The 25851-nt window shown below is 41.3% G+C and overlaps 1 protein-coding gene across 1 annotated transcript in view; it reads left to right on the forward strand.

The window, feature by feature from the left end:
- The window catches only part of bbs9 (Bardet-Biedl syndrome 9), a gene marked incomplete at both ends in the record, with an annotated part of 193403 nt that overhangs the window by 42992 nt on the left and 124560 nt on the right, over positions 1 to 25851 (forward strand). The window contains 2 exons of the mRNA XM_083888066.1: positions 8881 to 8985; positions 20288 to 20302. Coding sequence (XP_083744192.1) covers positions 8881 to 8985; positions 20288 to 20302 — 120 coding nt within the window. The remainder of the gene's footprint in view (positions 1 to 8880; positions 8986 to 20287; positions 20303 to 25851) is intronic.

Consider the following 25851-nt stretch of genomic DNA (forward strand, 5'->3'; position numbering starts at 1 on the left):
GTTTAGCTAGCTGCAATTTGAAAGCGGAAAACTGACAAAAGCAGAGGAGACCGTGCTGTTCTGTCGGAGACGCTGAAGTGGTTTGGCAGATCTTGAAAACAAACCGTCCTTATAATGCGTCTCGGGTGTTACACCTGCACTTGCATGTGGTCAAGTCTAGCGCTGTCCGATTGCAATCAGGATCACAGAAAATGCATTTTAATGCCACGTGTAAAGGTGCTCAGTGTGTTTCATCATCACTTGATGTCACCCTCACATGTTCTTTTCCTTCCTGCATACAGTAGCAAAACACACTGATACTGTACATACACACACAAACACATACAGAAGTAATATCTACAAACACTCCCTCTCTTTGTGCCTGCGTGCCTGCATGTTTTCTGCTGCTCTTCAACGTGTGTCTTTGATTATCTGGCTCATTGTGGTGGATCCAGTCGTGCGTTTATGCACGTGCACGCGTGTGTGTTCATTTTCAAGTGTGAACGCCAACTCTAGTATCTTCGCAGGGATTTGTCCAAAGCACTTCACAGAGGATAAAGTGATGGTGTGTGTGTGTGTGTGTGGCTGGGGGTGGGGTTGCGAGGGGGGAGGTGGGGTAGCTCCTTCTGACTTTTATTGTTATTCCAGTTTTTATTCGTCTCAGATGGCGACTCAATCCCCTGTTCACCACACACTGCCTCCTTTGTTCTGTCTCTCACTCTCCTTTCTCTCCTCCCTCCCTCCCTCCGTTCCTTCCTTCCTCCCTCTACCCCTTTTTTCTTCTCCTCATTCCATCTTTTGCTCTCTCTCTCCTTCCTCTCTTTCATGTGTCATGCTGTCCCCTGATGTCTTCATGTGTCAGCATTTTACCCCTCCACTTCCCTGTCCCTCCATCTCTCACGTTGTCTACGTCCTTTGCCACCTGTCTCCCTTTAAATCCTGTCTTTTCTTCCTCTCCTTCATCACTCACTCCCCCATTATTTATTTTTTTCACGTGTATGATCTTGAAAACTGTAGTATGTAACTTTTAAGGGTAAAAAAAAATGTCAAATTACTTCACACAAAGCTGATTAAGCCCATCGGCTCCACACTATTCTGTCTCTCTCTGTTTCTCGCTATAGCAGAGTTAAGGTAACATTCTAGAGACACTAGCATGATTGCACGAGTAAAGCAAGACGGCTGAAAACGGGTAGGAAAAGGGCTGAAAACACAAAAAAAGCATAAACCTAATAAACAAGATCAACTCAAACTCTCAAGGCCTGAATTGTGTTTTCAGATCTAAAAAGTCTGTCCTTTAGGATCTTTGATGAATCTTAGTTGCCTCTTGGCTTTAGCTTTTTCGTAACCAGCCCCTAATAATCTGCTTCGAATGCAAATTATCTCTGTACATCTGTTTTTTTTTTCTCTCTTCATATTTGCTGTTTTGTAGCTTGCTCAGTGCCATCTTGGTTTCATGAACCCAAGAAAAGGCAACTGACGTGGGAACTCCTGCAAACTGCAAATTATGTTGCATTGACATTTCTGAAGTATATAGATAATGTGTTCCCTCAGGCTTATTGCACTTCTTTTGATTTGAAATAATCAAATAAATCTGAAAGTCAAGTTCATTATTTGACTTTCTTTGCACTCGTTTCAATCCAAATCAAGATACATTGGTAAGAGTTGCTTTGCCTTGTTAAAGTAATAGTTCGGAATTTTGGACATACGACCTTTTTTCCAACTCAGCCGATGTGATGGAGACGTCTGGAGACATTTTCAAGAAATTTCATTCAGTTCTTCTAGTTGCCGAGTTCGCTGATGCTATGGCTAGTGCAAGTCAATGATACAAGTTAGCATGGCATTAAAAACACTCATACTGACTCCACAGTGCACCCGAGGCAAATCGATTGTAACGGCAGAATATCGATGTACATATCTGTGTTGATAGAATGTTTGAAATAAAACCAACCTTGCAATTTGAAGGATTTATGTCTCAGCAGCAGCAGCAGCGTGTCATACTTCCAGCAGCGGTGGACTGATTCCGCTGCCGGAAGTATAGTGCTGAGAAAGTAGTCCCTCAAAAATGCATGCGATGCGACGTTAGTTTTGTTTCAAATATTATTCTATCAACACAGATATGTACATCGATAGTCTGCCGTTACAATTGATTTGCCTAGGGTGCACTGTGGAGTCAGTATGAGTGTTTTTAATGCCATGCTAACTTGTATCATTGACTTGCGCTAGCCATAGCACCAGTGAACTCAGGAACTAGAAGAATTGAATGAAATTTCTTGAAAATGTCTCCAGACGTCTCCATCACACCGGCTGAGTTGGAAAATAGGTCTTATGTTCAAAATTCCGAACTATCCCTTTAATATGGATTAAGAACTGTTGTAAATTGCAAAATAATTATGTAAAAGTACTGCAATTAATCTTGGTTAACCATCTAAATTCTGTGATTAATCTCTCATCATCAAATATAGAACCGAGCTCTGAACATTGAAATTCAAAAGTAAACCTCACCTCTGTTTAAATCCAAGTGCAGATCTCAGTGGTTGTGTTTAAGGAGACAACCATAACTGTGATCTGACCCAAATCTTACCCCGCAGAGGTCATAGGTCAGTGTTTAACAGCACAATGATGGTCACCACAGATTCTCAAGTCTGTGGTTTTACACGCACACACACACACACAAACACACACACACACACGCACAGGTAAACCGGTGGCAAACCAGGAATGCCTCAGTCAGAACAAATTTAGCCTCTGCCATTTGTTTTTCTTTTTATATTATTTGCACATGGTGAAGAAAGAGTAGACTCACAAGAGCTAACATGAACCCCCCACCACCACCCTGTTCCCATCTCCTTGTGCGGTATAGATCCTCATCTCCACCCCTCTTGACCTGTAACCTCCTCCAAACATTCAGAAGCCGCTTTAAACTGAGCTGTCAGTGGCTCTAACCTGGGCCCTGAGGGTGGTGGCAACACTTCACTGGAGACACCCAGGGGTGGAGGTGAAATCAAACAACACCACATTTTTCGAAAATTAGACTCTTGTTTGCCCTCTGCAAATGATTGAACTTACAAACATCAGAAAGTTGCCAGAACTGTTGCAGTATTGATTTCTTTTGAATCTATATTTGTTGAATGCTCTGAACATCGCTGTGATAGCCATGACAAAAGATGGGTAGTTGCATGGTAAGGCTGCCTTTTCCTGTCCACTCTCTGTGAACCTTCAGGGCTCTGTGTTGATGTAAAGGCCTTGGTTGTGCAGCGCCATCATGCTGTTAGTTGTTTTTGTCCTCTCATCTGACAGCACATTGGAAATTATTTTTGCCTTTGGAGATGAAGTTGTGTTTGACTTTGGTCGGCATGATATGATGCCATAACTGCAGTATTGGTAAAACGACTACAGCCATTAGTTACTTGAACCATATCACTGTAAACCACTGTAACCAGCTAAAGACAGTGAGTGCCACAGTATTTACCACAGGGCCTCATTTCTATTACACGTACATGAAATTGGTGCTGCTAAAACTTTTCTCCAAATTTGGTTCCAGTTGTGCTATCACAATTTGTATTGATGATCAGATCCACCATACAGTCCACATTAATTAGATTATACAAATTCCAAGAACAGCTTATCTACCATGAAACAATTGGAAACGAAAGTCTCACAAGTGGGTAAGACGACACACGAGAGATTAAAGGCTCCAGACCAGTGACGGTGTCTTGTGGTCACACTTTTTTAAATCTTTCACTTCAATCTCTTTCAAACTCAACTGCTGGAATGGCGCACACCACAACATTGCACAGGGGGGAAAAGGTAATGAATCAGCATCTAGACCAGCCAAAATAAAGTAATAGAAGAAGAAATGGGCATGTTCACCTCAGTGTCATGTTCACTACTGCTGATCAGAGCCAGAGCTGATAAAAACCTGTGTCTGTAGTGGAGTCATTTGATCAGAGAGTGAGTGCTGATCGTATCCTTTCACACAGCAGACAAAGCCAGTTGGCAGGTGAAAAGAGGTTTTAGTCTTGTGTTTTCAGTGATTCTCCCTGGTGAACCTATGCTGTGTTTCCATCATGGAACTGTTCGGTTTGGTACAGTGCAGGTTTGGAACGGTAAAGCCCTGGGTCAGACTTTTGACTTTTGACTGCCTTTTGTTTCAACAAGACGTCAAGATTTGTATGAGAATAGACTGCAGGTGTTGAAGCAACACCAGTCACAATGGAGTGACATTTTCTCTCCTCCAATCAGTTCCACCTGCACCATATACTACCATTGGTACCCCAAGGGAACGGTATGGGTTGGGTATTTTGGTACAATCCAAACCGTTCCACTCAGTGGAAACGCAGCTATAGTGAAGATTATAGTAGGTGAAACGGGGCTAAAAGAGGGTTAGGGTCAGACTCACTGAATAACGCATGAATCATTAGTGGCTTCCTTTAAAATTCTGTATGATTCATTAATGCCATCCCAGGAATGCATGTTTCTCCAGTTTCTCACTCCTCAGCAGCTACTTAGCATCACATATCTGTTCAAACACATTATGGCCTCATTCCAGAAATGTTCTTCTTGATCCTCTTCCTCAGAAACAACACGCTCATCTTCCTCAGCGATGACGGCGAGTAGGCCTTCTTCCATGTATAAACACCGAACAATAATATCAAGACCCAGCCTTTCAGCTCGTTTTAACACAGAAGCTACTCAGTGTTTAGGTGTAAGGGACGGGTATTTCTGGTATTTTATTTCAAGTTCTGAAAACTGAGTTTATAAATAGCTTCAGAAGGGGAATTCGTGTATAAGGTGAATGTGATGGAGAGGGCAGAAACAGCATGAGAACGATCGTAAATAAGTCTCAGTTCGTCTCTTAAGATGAAGTAGAGGGGGGAACCTGGGGATAAATGAGTTGCGAAAGCGATGAAAAGTTAGAAAAACAGAACAGATGAGGATGAAAAGAAAGTAAGATTTGAGAAAGAGGAGGGGGAAAATTTGTTGAAAAAGGGAGAAAAGCTAAAGCTGGGGATTTCAGACTCCCTCACGTGGTTTGTTTGTGTTGGCAGTGGTGTTAATGGGTTAATGTGGCTGAATACACTGGGACCAGTCTAAACGTTCTCACCAGGTCGGACCGCCAGGTCACAGAAACCGACGTGTCACCTGGAGCTCACAGGTCCAGGGTCCACGTCCTGCAGCTCCATGACCGTCCAGATGTGTCTGAGTATGTGAAGAAAATAGACAGAGATGGATAGAGAGACAGAAAGAGGAGGAGGGATTACTCTGTGTCTTCTTTGGTTTGTTTGTTAGTCTTAATGGGCCTGGGAACACTTAAGGCACTTAAAACCGTCTGACCAGTTTGACCTCAAGGGCACAGAGGTTAAAAGCCCTCTGCTGACTGACAGAACGACGGGAGGGGCAGAGAGAGCGAGACGAGGAAGAAGGTGAAATGAAGGGTAGCGGAGGGAGAAAGGATACAGAGAGGGGAAGTGGTAATGAAGAAATCAAGGCCTCTCTTTAAAGTTATGAGCTACTTTTTATGTCTCATTTATATACAGTAGAGCAGAAAATAATGTGTCGTTTTAATGAATTCAATTAAAATGGTTCCCTAAACATTACTATGAAGACATTTTCATACATTTTACTGTCATAGAGGAACGACAAAACCAGACCTTATTCACACGTGAGAAGCTAAAATTACACTTCTTTACACACTATTCAGAAAAAAAAACACTATCAACAAGCCTCTGGCGGCCTCTGTTGGTCGTATTGGCAAGTGCAAGTCAAACAAGACAAGACACACAGAGCCACTAAAAACACTTCCACTCAAAATTGGTGACTGATTTAGCAGTCCATTCATAATGGATTCAATGTTAAAAAATATATAAAAACTATATAAATATTTTATACTTCATAGGGCTTCAACGATTATTATCATAATTGACTGATTATAAGTACTCAGTTAATCGAGTCAAGTAGGTTTGATTCACAAAATGTCATAAAATGCTGAAAAGTGATTCCAAAACCATGTTCTTAAATGTCCCATCATTTATTTTTTGACATGGAGAAAATAAACCAGAAAATATGTACATTTAAGAAGCTGGAAAATCTGAGAACTTTCTGAGAAAACTAAAACGTTCTTTCTTTAACCTCAGCCAAAGGCTAATGTGCTGGCTTCACTGAAGCTTGATATTCATCTGTGTTTGTGTATTTAGGGGCTAAAATGTATATATCGTCACATATTTCATGTATGTACTTGAAAAAATGTGAAATATATAAGGAAACAGGAACCTAAGAAGGTGAAATGGAAGAGAGGGGTGTGGGAGAAGAGGAAGGCAGAGAGAGAGGGCAAAGGTCACACGTTCATGGTGTTTGACGTCTTGTGGAGAAAGTATCTGCTCATTCAATTCTCTTCTCTTTGTCGTCGACTCCCTGTTTTATCTCAACTTCTGCTCTGCCCAGAGTGATTCATCTCACCCTCTCTATGAGGGTCTCTGTGAATGTGTGTGTCCCTGTGTGTGTGTGTGTGTGTGCATTTGTTACCTCTTTAGGACCTTTTCTGGCATGAACACTCAACCTTGTTAGGACCAGTAGTCTCCATGGCGACCAAAACCTGGTCCTAATGAGGCAGAACCTCATTTCGGGGGCAACTGGTAAAGTTTGAGGCGAAGATGAATGGAAGTCAGTGTATGGTCCTGAAAAGGATAGCGGCGCAAACCTGTGTGTGCGTGTGTGTGCGTGTGCGTGTGTGTGCGTGCGTGCGTGTGAAAGAGAGATGAAGAGGGTCAGTTTTAATGATGACTACAATCACAGTGTCAGACACAGAAAATTATTTTCACACACAAATGTCTTCATACTTTCAACCACACACACACACACACACACACACACACACACACACACACACACACACACACACACACACACACACACACACACACACACACACACACACACACACACACACACACAAACACACAGATGTACACATACTTGGTGTTCAGTCACCTGTAACAGGCTGAGCTCAGGAACATCACGGCCCATTACACCACCACACCACCGTGTGTGTGTGTGTGTGCGTGTGTGTGTGACTGCATGAAGCCATTAGCTGTAATATATCCTTTCCTCTCTGTCTGTATTTGATCCCTGCTCTTTCTCTCTCTGGCTTGTTTGCTCTCTCTCTCCCTCTCTGTTGGTTTTGGGCTATTTGAAAGGAAGCTACAAGTCATCGCCCCTTACTCATGCTACATATAATTTCACTCTGTGTGTTGGTGTGTGTGAGACTGTGGGTGTGTGTGTTAACTTGGATTCTTGGATGTTAAAGTTCTGGTGAATGTTGTTAATCCTCTGTCCTCACTTCATCGCATGCGTGTGTGTGTGTGCGTGCGTGCGTGCGTGCGCGTGTGCACACGTGTGTGTGTACATTAAGGAGTCTGGTTGCGTAGTATTAGTATTGCTGTGTCCTGTCCTGTCCACACCTCAGAAATGCTGACTCTATGTGTGTGTGTGTGTACCTGGTATTCCTTACGTTGCGGGGACCTAATTTACATTATCGGGTAGAAAAAAAACTGTTAGGATTAGGCCAGTAGTAATTGTGGATAAGGTGAGAGTAAGTCTCCAGGAAATGAATGCAATCAATGCAGTTTCCTCTGAAGTGATGGAAACCAGTGTGTGTGTTTGCTGGCTTATCCATCTATAAAATAATTATTTGTCTGGATCTCTTGCCCTAGAGGTTAAAATGACTCACACAAATTATCTCCACTGCGTCCACACTTTTCACTCTGAAATGCATATCGCAGCTGCTATGGTTATGCCCCGACGTCCACACTAACGGCTGCATTTTAGTCTGGGCGGTCACATTTTGAACAGAAAGCAATGCTTACTCTCTGGTTCACGTTATCACCGGTCTAATAAAAGAAATCCTTGCTTGCTCTTGACTTTTCACCGTTGTTTGTTTTGCCGTCGCGGTTTCCAGTTGGGCTTGATATCATCAGATTTGCAAGGCCTCGATTTGATTCGATTTCTTGTTCGTGTAATTTATAAATGTATTCAGTTAGAATACACAAAATATTGCTCGATTTTTGAAACAGAGTCGCAAAGCCTTTGTCCAACTCGTATTTAAATCTGAAATGAAACCAGGCATCTGTCTTTAGCCTCAGTGATTCAGGAGTTCCCTGTGGTCCTGCCTGTTTTTTTTAGGCTCTTTGTTCCCTCACATGTCCAGATCTTGCAAGACTAACAGGGTTAGCCATGGGAAAAGACTTATATTAAAGTGAAGGCTTTTTTTCCAGGGGCGATGTGAAATGCCCAAAAATCCACATTTTAGGATACAAAGTCTTTGATTTGCAGGAGGACGCAGCTCAACAGGGAATTATCTGATATAAATGTGACTAGAACGTAAACAATTAGTCAATTATTAGTCAATTACTTAATGAATTGTCAACTATTTTGATAATTGATTACTAAGGTTGAGTGTTTTTAATATAATTAAAACAGGTTCACTGAGTTTTCAGTGCCTTAAATGTGAGTATTTTCTGTTTTTTTACCCAAAATAATACCTTTGAAGTCATAATTTTTGAGGTTTGGGAAACATCGACCAACATTTTCTAACCTTTTATGGGCCGAACAAGTACTCAATTAATGGAGAAGATAAACAACAGATTAATCACTGATGCAAATAATAATAATAATAATTTACTTCTAAACTGTGGAACCACTGGTGTTGCAATCTTTATGTGAATAGCTGAACTTTTTATGGACTGTCTATGAGTCTTTTTTTTTTTTTTCATTACTACTTAATATATCTATATGTCTGTATGTCTTTTTTTGTATTCTCTATGGACCGCCCCTGTGTCTGGAATAAAGAAGATTGAATGCTTAGGTAGCATCCCTAAACGTGACTGTGTTTTTCTTTCCCATCAGGTGTCGGTTCCTCCAGTGTCGTGTCGTTTTCAGCTTTCCTCAACGGCCGCTATCCTCCCGCCGATCTCACTGGAGACATCACTGTGTCCTACAGCTCGCCAACAGGTAAACGTGTCATTTCAGGACGTTTTGAATAGTCGCAAAGGAGATCTTGTCTCCATCTTGTTCCCAAATGATAATAAAAAAAAAAGGGGAAACAAAACAAAACAACCATCACAGAACAAACAAGAAAAGTAGTAGTAGTAGTGCACGGACAAAAAAAGAACCAAAATGGGAGTTACAATTTTAGACTTCACACACACAGCTCAACTATACATGTAATTAAGATTTGAAGGAAAAACAGGAAATAATAGAGCGGTGGCATTTTCTAAAACCTAAATTTCTCTTTTTGTTTGGAAAATAAGACATTTTTCATCGACATAAATGATGACTAGTGTCCTTGTTTTGTCATGGTTTCCTGTGAAAAACTGCATCCTGGTAATCTAGAGAGAGACATTAGACGCTTCCTGGCAACCACTGCAGTCTGGGCAAACTCTCTAAATCCATGTTTCTCAAACTGTGGCACATGTAACCACCAGTGAGCTTCCTCTTGTGGTGATTGGGAGGAAAATCAGAAATACTGTTCTACTGTATAGGGCTCTTTGTTGTTTACAAACAGTGCAGATGCGCACGCGTCTCGGCTGCAGAAGGGCGCTACTCAGCGTTTAAGTAGCAGTGTTGTCGTGAAGTTAGCCGGCTCTCATGTACGAATTCAGACGTCTAAAAAAAGGAGATGTTTTCTTCGTACTACGCCAGCTTGTCGCCTCGTGATAAAGCAAGTTATGCTAGCAAATTCACCTTGGTGAATGGGATACAGCTTGATGACCCATATGCTTTAGGCAACGATGAGTGGATTAATGACGAGATGAAGTGGCCCCGTCTGCAGTGGCCTGATATCCACTCGTACTTGATCGACACTCTGACTCTTTATTCCAAGGAGAACTTAAAGTCCTACACGACTCTGGATGCTTATGGATACATTACTGACAATCAAGTCCACTCTCAAGTCCATTAGCTTCTAAGCTACGGTAGTTTGACTTAAACTTGAGTTTAATTACGCTGTTGGTCTCAAACATTGTTTTTTAACATTGTTATGCATAGTAATAATTGCCAGGACAAAAATTTACGTAATGTTAACGTTACCTGATATGAAGTGAGCACTGCACTTGCTTCTTTTATCATTTGCTCGTTCCAGTCGCTCCTCCTGATGGCTTGCAACCAAAGACGTCTCCGGTTAGCCTTGAAAGGGGTGCAACTTGACGGTGTCCGGTAAAACTTCAGACTTTTGTCTTGTTTGTTAAAACGATTCGTGCAACCGACAGCACAACAAGACATGTTGTTGGTTTACCTGTTGCTAACAATAGCGCTTTCTGCAGATTTATTTCAAATGTCACAGACTTCGGCGATATGTGCAGTAGAGAGAAAGTGACGCGCACATGACGTAGGCTTTGTAAGTGTCCGTCACTCCGTCAAGGGACAACAAAGACCGCAAGAGCTGCGATTGGTCCTCAGGACAGGCCGAGATAACGCTGCTCTGTGCCGGCTCACAGTGCGCACCGAGCGTCCACAGAGGCGGAGCTGATCACCGCCGACAACGTCGATGCCAAACTATAAATACGTCATATCTTAATACACACAGCACATGTTTCGACTCTAAATGGCCAATTTCTCGCCTCAAATTATCTTAAAACTGCGTTTCGTGACAGAGAACAGTGAGAAACGGCCATTGTTTCATCAACAACAGTCTTTTTCTCTCTCTTTCTCTCTCGGACGCCATTGCTCACTGTAGCCAGAAGCACAACAACCTTGCGCAGCGACCCCTACTGACCGGGCGGGAAATTGCAGCGCGTATCCGTCACCACGACGCAGAAGTATGAAGGCTTGAGTGGTCTCCGTGGTTACGCAGTCGGAGAAGTATAATGTGGCCTTAAATGGTCTTGTTGGGAATACATCTGCCTCCTGTGACATCTCTGCTTAACCTATTTTCACCACTGTATTTTAACGTTACAGTTACGTTAGGTGTTACTTGGATAGCATTATTTTCAGTTAGTACTTACTTGGTATTTAAAAAAGTTTGAGAAACTCTGTCATCCGGGAGAGGCTTAGAGTAGAGCTGCTACTCATACACATTGAGAGGAGCCAGATGAGGTGGTTCGGGCTCCTGGTTAGGATGCCTCCTAAACGCCTCCCTGGTGAGGTGTTCCACCTCGGGATTCCCCCTGGAAGAGCTGGACCAAGTGGCTGCCTCTCTACTAAATTCTACCCAAGGCTTTACCCCTCACCTGGATGTACTGACTTCTGTCCCTCTGACTGAGAATGCTGCATTCTTCATATGTGAACTATAAACTCGAGTAAAAGCACAGATTCCATTACCTACATAACGATACAACGATAAGAAAAAGTACAGAACGATAGTGTGATTTTCCTTCCATTTTTTAGCAGCAGAGGAAAAATGTTAATTTTATCTTTAATAAGGTCTTTATTGAAAGGTGTAGTTTGAATGAAAATTAATTTTCATCTCCACATGTAATAACAACCACCTGGTCAGGTCAGGTCATGCGACTTTACTCTTTTGTTTTGCAGTAAAACGGAGGGAGGCGTCCATATTACAGACAGACAGAGGACCATCTAAAAACCACACCAAACATGGCCATAAACAAGAACTCACAAGATTTAAAACAAGATAAAAAAAAAAAAACGTCTGCCATCCAGTAAATAAGAAGAGCAGGAGGAGTGAAGCTGTTTCTATAGCGCTGAGTCTTAAACCTCTGGACTTTAAATCTCCGAGCCGAGCCCAGTCTGAAACACATGGCCACACATTTAACATCATTTACGGATGGAAACGGTGTTAAATGCTGCTTAAATGCTCGCTGTGTAAGCAATATAATCAAGTTTGTTACAGTCTGAACTGTTAACGTCTGATTCAGTGGAGCTGTGCTGAACACCAGCTGCTAACAGAGCACTGACTTGACGTAATGACATCTGGGCTCCTTCCAAACAAACCCAGTTCATCCCCCTGCTCCCTCCAGGCATCTGTTTCCCGGCCCCTGCAATATTTCTGGAAGATATTACTTTCCCCTGAAAACCAACAAAACCACTCTTTATTTCAAATGTCACAGACTTCCTTTTTAAAAAAAGAAATACTGATTTCAGCATTTGCTGAAAAAGCAGCTCAGGGAGAGAGAGAGCGAGAGAAAAAAGGACTATGTTTTCATGCTATTGTTTCCCTTGGATTACATTTGCTTTGGCAGGAACCTTTGGTGGAACGGTTTCCCCTCCCCAGAAGCACTTTTAATGTGAAATGTCTGGAAATATTGGGAGGTGTTTCTTTTTTGTTGAGCTTTATTGTGATGCTAAAAATAACTGGATATAAGGCGTCTGGAGTATTTCAATTAACCTTGGAAGCTCACCAGCTTGGGGACACGTAGTGAGCCAGTTTTAGCCATGTTTTTGGTCAGGACAGGAGCTGTTCGATTGGACAATTTGGCAGATGACAATCACAGCAGGATGGAAAGAAGAGAGGTCTGGGATGGTATTTTGAATGATTTGGACAAGGAAAAGAGAAAAAAAAATGTCCAAAAGGAAGGGAGTTATTTTAGATTGAAAAGCTTGCAGGAAGTAAAGATAGATCAAGGTGAAAATGAGAGGGAAGCAAAACAAGGAGGGACATGTTTTATTAGGTGTGGACGTGATGAAGTAAAGTGAGGACAAGCTATATAAAGCAAACTTGGGACCTGGCTGCAGCGGTTTGTGGTGATGTCCAGCACTGACTCACAGTTGGTGTTTCTGTTCAAATAAATGGTGCTGTATGGCCTTTATGGGCAGGATGGATGATCAGGCTTCTATGCAGGACAGTCAAACCTGATGTGCAAGAAAAAACCCATTTATTTCTGGAAGTGACTTGGTAGCAGCGTTATAATGTGGCTGAGGAGTTTTGGCTTCGATCAACAGTGATGTAAACATGACACAAACATGACACAAGTGTTTTGGAGCCTAGTGAGGCTGCTTTCCGTGTCACTGCTTACTTTACAAAAGCAACTGAAAGTGAAAGAGATAAAAAATAATATATCCATTGTAGCACTGACAGTGTTCTCCATGGTGATTTCTCTTGTTGTGTGTGGTGTTTTCAGTTTCCTCTGAGCTGTTTCAGGCGCACTTGTGGCATCGAACATGACTCATCGGGGAAAAACATGGAGGGGCAAACCTCTCTTTTGGCAACGGAAACTGAATCAGTGGCGCCTCTTCAGTGGGTTTGTCGTTGTTTTAACAAACTCAACAAACTGGCGTGATAAAGTTCTTCCAGTGGTCAGTAAGAAGACAGACTGAAGGTACATGTCCGGCGGGGCGCTCGTTGAAGGGAGGGATCTCCACGCTTCCCAGCATTGCAGGCTTGATGGTCGTGCCACCAGGTGGTGTCCAATAGATGGTTGACACTTTCATGTGTTGGCTAACTCTGGATTTCAAGCCAGACCAACATGACTTGTTCAGAACAAAGTTGCTGTTGCTGCCTGTGTTTTATTTTGAAAACCAGCGGTTTTGATCAAAGTTACTGCCCTCACAATGGATGTTCCATAGACAAAGCTAGAGAGCTGATTAAAAGGGTGAAGTTACAAAAGCTACAAAAAGCTACAATATAATTATGATGGCTACAAAGTTATCACTTTGACTTGACAGCAAACACAAACCAAAAATGTGTATAAAATAGTGCGATAAAATACAGTAAAATAGTGTCCAATAATATGGCAGATAATTTGCACCAGGAGCAGCATGTGCTTTCTTAACGACCTTGTTAACTGACTGAGGCCAACTCCAGACCTTGCGTTCAACTCTTTAATACCAAGAGGGGGCGCTGCACAGTCGTACATCTAGCAATCAATCCACTGTACAATCATGATTGTCCATATGATCACAGGCCCAAACATCAACAGTCTGCAGTTTTACATGCTGGGGATTTGCACCTGAATCCTCTGATTTGCAAACAGCCTGTAACTATAGCTATAAGCACATGAATAATGGCCAAATGGACACCTCCTTATCTCCAAAACACAAGGCTTCACTACCAGAATCCACTGCACGGAATGGGAAATGTGGAAATCACCAGTGGGACATGTCCCTTGAGGCTAAACTGCTTCATTTAGATCAGTCTGAAATGGTAAGATTAACTTTATAGCCAATATAAATTTACCCTAACCCTGTAAAATGAAGTAGCCCTCCTCAGAGGAAATGAAGGCTGACCAAAAACAATCCCACCACATGCTGTTTACTGCCCAGAATACCTACTGAGAAACTATCAGCACCTGGATGCCCAAACACATTCATTGTCAGCTGCAGCAACCATAGTGGGTCTTTCACACTCATCTAACCTGTCGTGATCCAACCATGATGTTAACCCCTCTCTGTGGGTTAATGGCAAAGTGCTCATCTTAAGAGCATGTGCACGGATCAGTGTATCTGGCTGTAACTCTGTGGTTGTGTGTTCCCGCAGCGCTAATCTCCGCTAATGCCTCGTCTCCTCTCATCCTCTAAATGCTCTCTCTTGGTATGGTAGGAATGCATCACTTTGTCTCTACGTCTTTCTTTCCCCACTCAGTTTCCACCCAGGGGCAATGGTTCTGCCTCAGCAAGGCCCGTTCTGCGAAACACCGTCCTGCCCCCGTGGCCGCCGAGACCCATCTCTTAAGCCCTACAAAGGCTCTGACATTTAAGAAGACCGTTGACTCCTTAAACCCTTCAAAGGAGGCTTGACGCTGGCTGTAGTTGTTACAATCTTGAAAGAATTTCATTAGTGCCTTCTGTGATTTTCCTAACACCCTGACAATGGGGCTTTGCGCAAACACACTTCAGAGGGATCAAGTGGTCAAGTTGGCATTTACAGTACATTGTTACCACAAGTAACAATGGGAGTTTTCATCCAAGAACTCCCAGATAAGTTACAACTGTGTGGACCATTTCCACCAAACATGGCCAGCCATGATCTACTGGCAGTTAAGCCAGTTCATGTGGATTCTCAGGGAGCCGGTTGGCAGCCAGTTTGTTGTTTTCTCCTGCTGTAGTGAGTTTGCCAGAGTGACCAGCATCTCCATATGTTGGTGTTTGTGGAAGGCAGCACTATTTTCATCAGGTCCCTCTTTGTTGAAATGCCAGGTCTGAAACCTATTTGAAAAGAATGTTTTTAGGGCAGCTGATGATGCTGGTGTTTGAGAACCATGTCCTGAGGCAGTTTGTGATCATAAATGCAAGAACAGATTGGATGGAAAGTTAGGCCACTGGCCAAAGGAACAAGTGATTCACTTCAGTTTTTCTTTTTAACATTGTAATGTAAAAAAAAATTAAATAAAAATTGAACTTTGTTTTTACTGTTTTTCCACAAGCTGCTGCTCTCGCTTGAAAGGGAAAAATCAGTCTCAGTTAATGGGGAAATATTGTTTACTACCATAAAACACCAAGTGCAGATCTATAGTATTGCAATAGACATGGATGAGTTGACCCAGCTCTAGTGTCAACCTTTCATGAAGCATCTGTTGACCTTTAGACGTTGTTGCAGTTCTTCCCCATGACATCCTGGTTTTGGATGGGGAAAAGAAGCAATGGGTGGATCTCACTGAGAGTGCGAGGAAAAATGCATCACCATGTGTGACACCTGCTGTCAATCACTATGGTCCAATAGATCATAAACCATTCCCTGCTCCGTGATCTATTTGACTCTAAATGGAGCAATCATTTACAAAATGGACACTGTTTTCCTTTGAAGAATACCTGACCTGAGGATTTGAGAGTATATTTGAGAGAATATTTTCCTGAGGATAGTCCTCACATCTTCTCTGACTTGCATACAAACTAATGGAGCCGCCCCTTATAGCCATACAAGAGAATACAGCTTCCATGTTGGCCTTTTTCTCCCCTTCATTTTCCTTTCAGAAAACAAATCAAAACATAACTTATCAGTAACCTAAACACTTCAACATGTGTCACTTAAAAAAATGTATGCTTTAATCTTAACAATAAATTCATGAAAAATAGGATTTGAATGATACTCACAAGGTTGGGTTATGATGTATAATGCAGCAAGCCGCCAGGGGACAATTTAAATGATTTGTCTTTACTTTTTGGAGCTGTAATGTTTTCCATTTTACATACCAGCTGAACAGTCCGTGGGCTTAACATTGTTTGTCATTGACATGGTAAATTTGCAGCCTTAGAGCGTATTCAGGAGCCACAGTTCAGCGTTATGGACGTTGTTTATTAAATTTCCAGGCTGAAGATGTCAACTGTGATTTTCTCAAAGGAGCAGTTCATTAAAGCACGTTTAGAAAAAAAATTATTCTCATAGCTGGTGCATAGTTCTTGGTGTTCTGTCAATTTTACACAAGAGCACCTTCTCAACTTTCTCGGTTATAGTTCGTGAAATAAAGGCTTGCAGTCATGAAACACTAAACTTTTTTTTTTCTTCTTCTTCTACTGCACACCACTAATGGATCCAGAATTCCTCTCGTTCCAGCCAGTCTAATTTCTCAGCCGTTATAGGAGATTGTAGAACAGGAAAGACTGATTGAACACTAGCTGGATGTCGGCCAAGAGTGGCTACCGTGTGTTTGCCGTGAGTGTCTTCTTGCTCCATTTGACATGTCCTTTACATTTAACTGGAGCTTTCACTCAACGTGGACAGATTCAGGTCTCTCTGGACTTTCTTAACTTACGATTTCCTTTTTTTGTGTATGTCTAAAATGTTGATTATTTTTTTTCGGTGCTTCGCCATTGAAATTAACTTTTTATGCTATTTCTCTGGCACAGCTTAAGAGGCTTGTTTAATATGAGCATGTATTCAGATTTGTTTGTGCCTCTTAAGTGTATGTAAGAACTGCATAAAAGTAAATGTGGGAAATTTCTTTTTGTAAAATTTCTGGTTTATATCCAAATGAGATCAAGCTAGTTGGGGGTGGTTTGATGAAGTACTTTAGTGTTAAAATGGGCGAGATACATGACACATTGGCAAAATCTGACACCTTTTGGACAATACAGGTTCCAAAACACAGAACTTTTTTATACACTGGAATTAATTTTCATATCAGAATCATCTGTCGATGGTTTCTCGATTAAATCATTGTTTAGTTCAGAAAATGTTAAAAATGTTTCCCAAACTTCCATAGTTATGATGTGTTTTCACATGTCTTGTTTAATCCACAAACCAACATAATTCAGTTTTACTGATTTCACATTTAAAAATCTGGAAAAAAATGACACAAAACTTACATTAATTATTTGAAAAACACTCACAATAGTTGGCGATTTATACCTCATGTCCTTCTTCCTGCATGGTAAAGCCTTCCACCCCTCGCCTTGACGTTTCACACATCTTCCTGCTGTTTTGAACACATCTGACCCAGACAGACTCCTGCTGCATTCATCACATGCGAGCAGCAAACTCTTCCTGGACATTTTCCAGTGTTCATGACTGGAAAGGGCTTTAGTGAGAGGTAGAATGTGTGAATTAAAACTAAATCCCAGTGAGTTATAGCAGAAACCGGTGTTAACTGGTTTATGTAATGTACCAATTAGGCTTTCATTTTGAACATTTCTGTTGAACATGTTCAAGAACCAGTGTTTATTTCTTTTGAACAGATTTTGATGATCTTGACATGAAACTGTAATTAAAAGTATCAGATATTTAAAAAACAGTCAAAATAATGACCGATGGGAGAGCGAGCGATCGAGTTACTACAGGAGTATAAGCGTGACTTTCATCACGTTTAATAACTCGTGAACCATCTGACTCAGCATGTCGGTGCCTTTTTGTTGGCCTGCAACCTGCCATCTGCTTCTCATTCACCTTCGCAGGAAATCCTCTCCGACCAATCAAATCAGAGCCTAATCTGCCAGAACTCTCTCACTGCAGCCTCAAGGAAAAAGAAGCAGGAGGAGGCTGACTGTTTAAATCCCACAGCAGCTGGTAATGTCTGGCAGTGATGAACAGGATAAGAGATGGTCTCCACCATTAGAGGAAAAAAGAAAAGGGAATTCCATAATTATATTGGGAACTGTCCATCTATTCTGTGTGTAGGTGGATTTGCAGTGAACGAGGCCCACTACCTGTTCCCTAAATAGGATCATGCCTGGGTTAATGAACAAACAAAAACAAGATGGCTCTGGAAAATACTTAAAAATTAGGCTTCAAAACGGGAGGTAACAAATCACTAGGTGATTTCATCGTTGGCTTGACACGTGGTTACCACAAGTAAAAATCATTCAAAATTCGATGTATGCTTTCAGTCGTTCCTCCTGAAGACGAGCAGGAAATAAGAACGTATGGAATAGGCTCTAGGGGTCGACACTTCTGCACAAAGGGAACGGAAAGTCAATTGGCAAATGAGCCTACTTCCCACTTGATTGATAACATCAGTAAACATTTTTCCTGAGAAGTTAATCTCTCCTCACTGAAGCTCTCGTCAGCCACGCTGTTTCAGACCCGAAATCTCACCCCCAGAAGACAGAACTTTGTTGTGATTGGCCAGGTACCTGGAAGTGACGTAATTAGCACGTCAGCTCTCAGAAGCGCAGCTGTGTTCAATGTACACAACCGGATGTGTCCGGACTAGTGCCCAGAGCAGGAGGATCTGCTGTTCAGGAGAAAGGATCCGTACATAACGATTCCAGCGTGACTATGGGAGCTTTAACATTTGGACACATACGTGGACGCAAATGTGATTGACAGCTGGTATCGTCCAATAGGAGCCCGAGCGTAGGTAACATCTGCAAACTTACTCTTGCAAAAACTTTGTGAACATTGAGGCTTCAGAAATGGATTTCAGATTCCTATGGGTTTTCACTTGGAAGACCCCAAAACCCCGGGGGCCATTTTCTGTTGGGGAACTGTGGAATTTTGGTCCTTGACTTCCTCATAATCGTCTGCCTGTCATCTCTTCTTAAGTGGCGTACGCCTGTCCAGCTTGTTGCTAAGACTGTGCTGAGAGCACAGGTATGATGTGTGCAGGTGGAGAGGTCTGTTATTAGTTATGGTATGGTTCGGAATGGTAAAGCCCTGGGTCAGGCTTGCATTTCGACGGAGTACCTTTTACTTGGAAATACGTAGCCTGATGACACTGGACGACGTCATGGACAAGACACAGCAGACAACAATGAAGGACATCCAGTTTGTGGCTGTTTGTCTCAAAAAGACGTCAAGCTTTGTATGAGAACAGACTGCGGGCATTAAGAAAAACGAGAGTGACGTTTTTCTATCCCCCAGTCAGCTGAGTGCTCTAGCTCCACCCTGACTTTACCGTACCATTACTCTGGAAGGCTGCCAAGAATGGAATAGCTGGGGCTGGTTATTTTGGTACTGTTCCTAATGGAAATGCCAAAAAAATATGTACCATACTGTACCAAATCCACGGACACTAGACCCAGACAACTTTATGTACAAATTGCTGTCTGGATGTGAGGATTTCAGGATATATATGCAGTATTATTTTTAGAAATAATTTACCAACCCTGCCTTTTAATTTCCTTTTGGCACTTGAGAGAAGTATGTCTGCGAAGGCTCTTCGTCATCCAGGTCAAAGTCAAAGCTGTCGGCAACTCGATCAAGTCCACTTGCCTACAGCGAACTACTGAAGGTGTTTAGAGAAAGGCGATACAGAAATGTTCAAACTCATTTTATTGAAGAAAGCCATGAAAACAAACCCACCGATAGATACAGCTTGATGGAAATACAAGTGATCGGATGGGTTTTCATCACTTGCTTTTGTACTTTCATTCAACTTGAAGTTAAATCATTGACTGCCAACAGGAAACATTGTGTTCCACTTGTTTCTGTTTTCTGGTTTCACTATTTTTTCTTTTTCTTTTTTTTATAACCCACACTGAAGTATTAAATACAGGCGTATGATTCAGGAGCCCGGGGAAAAATTCTCAGTTTCTAAAGTAGCTTCTCTTCTCTTTTAAATGGATGAAATTCTCGATACTGATAATTATGTTGGAAAATGTGCCTTTTTTCCCCCCAGATCCTGTCAGAGCAGATTTCATGCTAACCTTTTGACGAGCAGCTATTTAATTTTGGATTTGGACAGCTTATCATATTCAGGATGATTTTGGCTCTTATGGTTGGCAGGCTGCGTTCTCTTCCAGCAGAACTTTCCAACAGTGTGGGAAGACGAATCAAGCGCTCCCAGATTTTTTTTATTTGTCTTTGTTGATCTTTGTGTGCATGTCTATATGGAGGGAGATGGAGGTTTTCCTAGGGAATCCCCCACTGTTTCAACAGCAGAGGCCAAATTGACCATTGCTGCTTTTGTTACTGGTCTGGACAGTGATACCTCCTGCTGCGTCTTCTATTTTTAATACTTAACTCTTCTCTTGTTCCTCTCTACAGAGCTAAATCCGAAAGGTAAGTGTTTGTATAGTAGTGTTTGATAGAGTAGAGAGAGTGCAACCACGTGCACATATACACACCGAATTAAGAAGACAAACATGTTGACGTACACTACACGTATACGGATAATGTATATTTCCCACGATATAAACTTCAATAGTTGGCCATAGAATAAAAACTACACTACATATGTACATTCCAACACACACACACACATGCACACACACTACTGTATATACAGGAAGAGACCACAGCCTGCTGTTTATGTTCCTGTAATGTGATACTTGGCATAAGTCTGTACACAGACACACTCGTGCCCACATGCATACTTCCTCACTTTGTAGAATAAGTAAATATCACATTTTTTTTCTTCCATACTCTGTGCAGTTTTCACAGAATGATCATCGGTCTCTTGCGCACGCTTGCATTTTTCTGCAAAGTGACACACACGCGTGCACACACACACACACACACACACACACACACACACACACACACACACACACACACACACACACACACACACACACACACACACACACACACACACACACACACACACTCTTTGTCTTCCAGCTGTAGTATCCCTATTCATCAGCCAGTGTTTGTTTTAGTCCTGAGTTTGTATGCTTTGATACAGAATAGGATGTCCTGTAAGCAATAGCGGGCTTAGAAGCCCTGCAGTAGTACGTACACACATGCACACTCGGCCAACTGCAAATCATGTTCATATGTGGCAAATTTTAGCAAAAGCCAAATATGATTTCAGGAAACATAAACCCTCCATCTTAAATGTTTTTCTCCATCACATCAGACAGGAAGATAAAATAAACAGCCCAACAAGAGAGCGCTGTGTACACAGTAATCATGATTATTAAGAAATACCTAATAAAATGGGCTGGCCAGTGGTTTATGTGCTACTAAATATGTTTTATCACAACTGTCAAAAACAAACACATTATGTTAATGTTTTAGTCCACACCCAAAACTTAAACCACGACGCTGATCATTATTTACCATATATTATTGTTTTCATGTGAATGTGGGATACAAAAATGTAGTGCAATTTAATAATCAGTCCATTGAACTCATTATTTATTATTATTATAATTATTATTATTATTATCCATCGACATGGATAACAATTCAGGGATTTAAATGAACAAATGAACATTCAAGCAAATAGTGATGTGATGCAAATGTTAGGCCTGTATGCTGACTGGCTGACACTGAATACTTTCCACACATGATATGTCACAATATTAAAGCCAACATCAACATGAAGAAGCCTTTAACAAGTAGAAAATATCACTTGAATCCTATTACAGTAGTGCTGATTTTACCTGCTACATTAGGTTAGATAAAAGAAAAATTGCACATCATTTAAATGCCGTAAATACATATTTGTTTATATTATCTAATGATCTTTCACGGCCTACGTGCTGTACTGTTTTACACAACATGAAAGATTATAAGATTCACTTAAATATTATGCTAAAATACAAGCCAGCTCCTTAACTTCTGGTCAGTTAGAAATAAGGATAAGAATAAGAATGGCCTTTATTGTCATTGTATTGCATACAATGAAATTAGAGTGCAACTGTGTTGGTGCATAAGAAACAGTTTAAATTAACACATTTAAAGACCATTAAAACAATGTTATAGTAGAAGAAAAAAGGCGTTTGAATTTCAGCATCATGTGGGGACAACAGCAGAGTACGGCTGAATCCCTCTGTGCACAGCCTCCGCTAAAGTTCTATAATTTGTCGCTAAATACTCTCAGTAACGTCTGCAGACACAGACTGTAGAACATCTCTGCCTCTGTGGCTGACAGTTTACAGGATTACTGGTCGCGGCTGGTTTTATCGAAAAAAACCAGGAGGAGAAAGTGCATATCGTCAAATGCGAATCGCAGTATTAAAATTAGGGCTGTCAGCATTAATGCGGTTTTAATTAAGGGCCGACTTTAATGTGTTATTTGTGTGTCAGAGTTGTTCTGCTCTGTGTCTTTTGCAGACATTTGCGTTCTTACTTACAGCCCAGGAACACGTGCAGGTCTAAAAGCAGCTTATGACAAACATTTGATACCTGGCCTTTCATATTTATACACGCACACGCACACACGGGTTGACATCATTGCAGCTGCGTTAAGAACCTGATCCTGTACAGTCTTCCTCTACTCAAATAAACTCTGCGGTCTCCCTCTCTTTTTACCGCCTCTGTGTCAGACACAAACGCCGATTCTTCATAATTGGAGTCAGAGTCCTCAGAGACAGCGGTGCAGCGGAGCCACAGCAGCTGTAACAAGCGGCAGCGGTTGTGTTCGGTTGTGATTTCAAGTGCGTTCCTCACAGTAGACAAAGCTCCATTTCCCCTTTCACCGAGATAGAGTAAGGGGTCGGATGTTAAAGTGCGTGAATGTAAATGTGGATTCAGTTATAATCTGATCTCCAAAAACAACATAAGCGTCCCACACAGCGGCGTACAGAGGTGCTATAGAGCAGGACAAGCATTGAATAATCTATAAGACAACACACAGTAACCTCAGTTTGCTGTAACTGAGAAACAGTGTTTGGACACTTAGTCACTCTTTGGCTTCGGTCTCACTCTTGGGCCCAGATTTCTGAATTGAATCATCTCCTCTGTGTCATCAAAACTGAACTAAAAACGGTGACATTTGACGTAGGTGAATGATGCAATTTAGCTTAACTGCCACGGTGACTGACCCAAATTCCGGTCCAGTGCTCAAACTCGGTTTGTGCATAAGCGACACAACTCATGGGGATACAGTCTTAGAAATAAAAGTGCGAAGTAGAACCATATAAGGTTCTTCGGCTTGTCCTCATAGGAGAACCCTTTTTGGCTCCAGTTAGAACCTTTTTATAAAGATTCCACCTAAAACCCTTTACTCAGGAAAGGGGTTTTAATGGGTTCTCTGGATCAAAATGGTTCTCACCAATAGTGTTACCAAGAACCCTTAAAAAACCCATTCTTCGGAAAAGGTGGTTTCAGGTAGAACCTCAGCCCTTGAAGGACCCTTTTGGAATCTAAGATTGTAGGACTTTAACAGACACAGAAGATATTTGAGTTGAGCTGCTGTGTCCAGTTAGCACAGACACAGAAAGAAACGGCTAAGGATATCCTTCTATATCCCTAATATCCTCTAATATCCTTTAGAAAGAGTTTGCTGATTATATTATAATCAGCAAACTCTTTCCCATTTCTCAGCTCAAATCCTGGAATGACCACGTCCTTCCCTGTGTGGAGTTTGCATGTTCTGAAGTCAAAACTATTCAATATGATATCGATCCAATTCAAAACTTTTGATCCACTGTTAGAATGGGTGCGTTCATAACTGAACCTTTAAAGAAACAGGAGTTTGAAGCAGCTGCTTTCAGTTTCACTTCAAGTTTATGGAAATTCAGATTGAGCGACAATGCGAAATTTGAATTAAGTTAAAAAATCACTGGGGATTAAGATTCCAAGCAGATGTGTGTCATGGGTTCATGTCAGGCTTTGGGTTAAGAATGGAAACAGGTCGAGTCCTGAGGAGAAGTTTTTGATTTTTAATAATTTCTCATTCCTGTTAAGTTTTCGTTTTACGCAAACACACACAGGTTTTGTCTCGGTACACTGCATTGATGCCTGCCCCACGCTAGAGGATTTTCAAATCACAAAGAACTTTGTAACGGATTTTCAAGAGAAAATTGCAGATTGGACGATCCGGTCGAAAAGCATGGCCGCTCACTTCAAACTATTTCAGGGAGGAGATTCCAGGGATTTAGTATCTCACAGAAACCTATGCAATTTATGCGACATCATGGCTTAGAAGATGGAATCAACTTGCTTGTACAAGTTACAGTTCTAAACAAAAGTATGCAACATCTGTCTCCCGGTCAACTCTCATTGGTTACTGTGGGGTTATGCTGTTCAGTCAGGAATATCAAACATGTTCTATACTTCCAATTTGATGACGTTAAAATGGCGTCTGGTAACCTCACACTATAGGATAATGAGAGAGACTCAACAGGCAGGTAAATCTCAGTATTGTGGGTGTAACCTGGTGATGACAGCCTGAAAATGTGAGGTACAGTGGAACAAGATGAAATTTACCACCAGAGACGGACACCCACACAAACATGCTGGTTTTGCAGTCTTTGCGAGGACACTCATAGAAATTCATAGCATTCCTGAGCCCCTTACTGTAACCGTAACCATCACAAATAAATGCCTGAACCTGATTCTAGCCCTAACCCTAAAACCAGGTCTTGCTTGTTAAAGCAACCAAAGCAGCCAAAATGTCCTCACAAAGAAAGGTTTGTTTGACAATTGGTTCACACAGCCTATTTAAGACATCGACACACAAACTCCAGCCCTTCTTCTTTATCTTCTGTGTCTTTATCCTGCTTTCCATCTCTCTCTCTTTCACCTCTTTTCTTCTTTGTTGGCCCCTCTCTCCCTCTTGTCTCTCTAACTTTTTTTTTTTTTATCACTCTTCTCTATGTATACTATATATTTCCTCCTCTTTCCTTTCCCCACCCATCATTAATAGCAGAGAACAGAGTTTCTGGTTTTAATCTTCAGGTCCCTCACAGTCATCTGTGTCAACACACAGGTAACCTGAGTGTGAACATAAAACATCCCTCACTGAAGTCCCAGTGTTTGAGTATGAGGTCACTTTATGTTGAATAAGGAAACTGCGCTGCGGTTTAAGTGGCTCAGTTTTAGGGCCTCCATGATGGTGCCTGTGATTCAAGTTAAAAATACTTTTTCAAAAATAATCATATTTCTTTCAGTAGCGTCCATGTCATGTGACTCACTGACTCCAGACTAACGGCAAACTGTATTACTAACCGAGATGCACAGGAAACATCTTTGTATTTACAAATGTATGTATATGTATATGTATATATATGTGTATGTGTATATGGATATGTGTGTACATGTATATATATGTATATGTATATATATATATATGTGTATGTGTATATGTGTATATATGTATATATGTGTATGTATGTATATATGTGTGTATATATGTATAGGTACATGTATATCAAAAAGTATATATGTATAGCTACATATACATATATATATACATATATATATATATATATATATATATGTATGTATATATAATTCAGATTTTGAGATTGAAGTCTTTGTTTTGATAAGGAAAGATGGTGCAAAAATGAATGCATATCATAAAAATACATTTTACCTTCATTATAATAGCCGGCAGCATTGAATTGATCGTGGGGGCCACGTAGTTTAAAACGTCCAATGTTTTTTTTGTCACACCTATAGTTATGGTGAGTTTTGTTTTGCTTTGCCTATGCTTGTTCAGAGCATTTATTCATGTATTCATTCATTCATTCATTCATTCATTCAATTATTCATTCATTCAATCATTCATTCATACATTCATTCGTCGCAGGGGCCGCTGGTGCCAATCCCCGGTTGACATAGGGTAAAAGGCAGGGTCACGCAGAGACATACAACTATTCACTCTCACATTTACACCTATGGTCAGTTTAGAGTGGCCAATGAACTTCCTCAGCACC

This window comes from Microchirus variegatus (genome assembly GCF_963457635.1).
Source record: "Microchirus variegatus genome assembly, chromosome: 1".
Lineage (NCBI taxonomy): Eukaryota > Metazoa > Chordata > Actinopteri > Pleuronectiformes > Soleidae > Microchirus > Microchirus variegatus.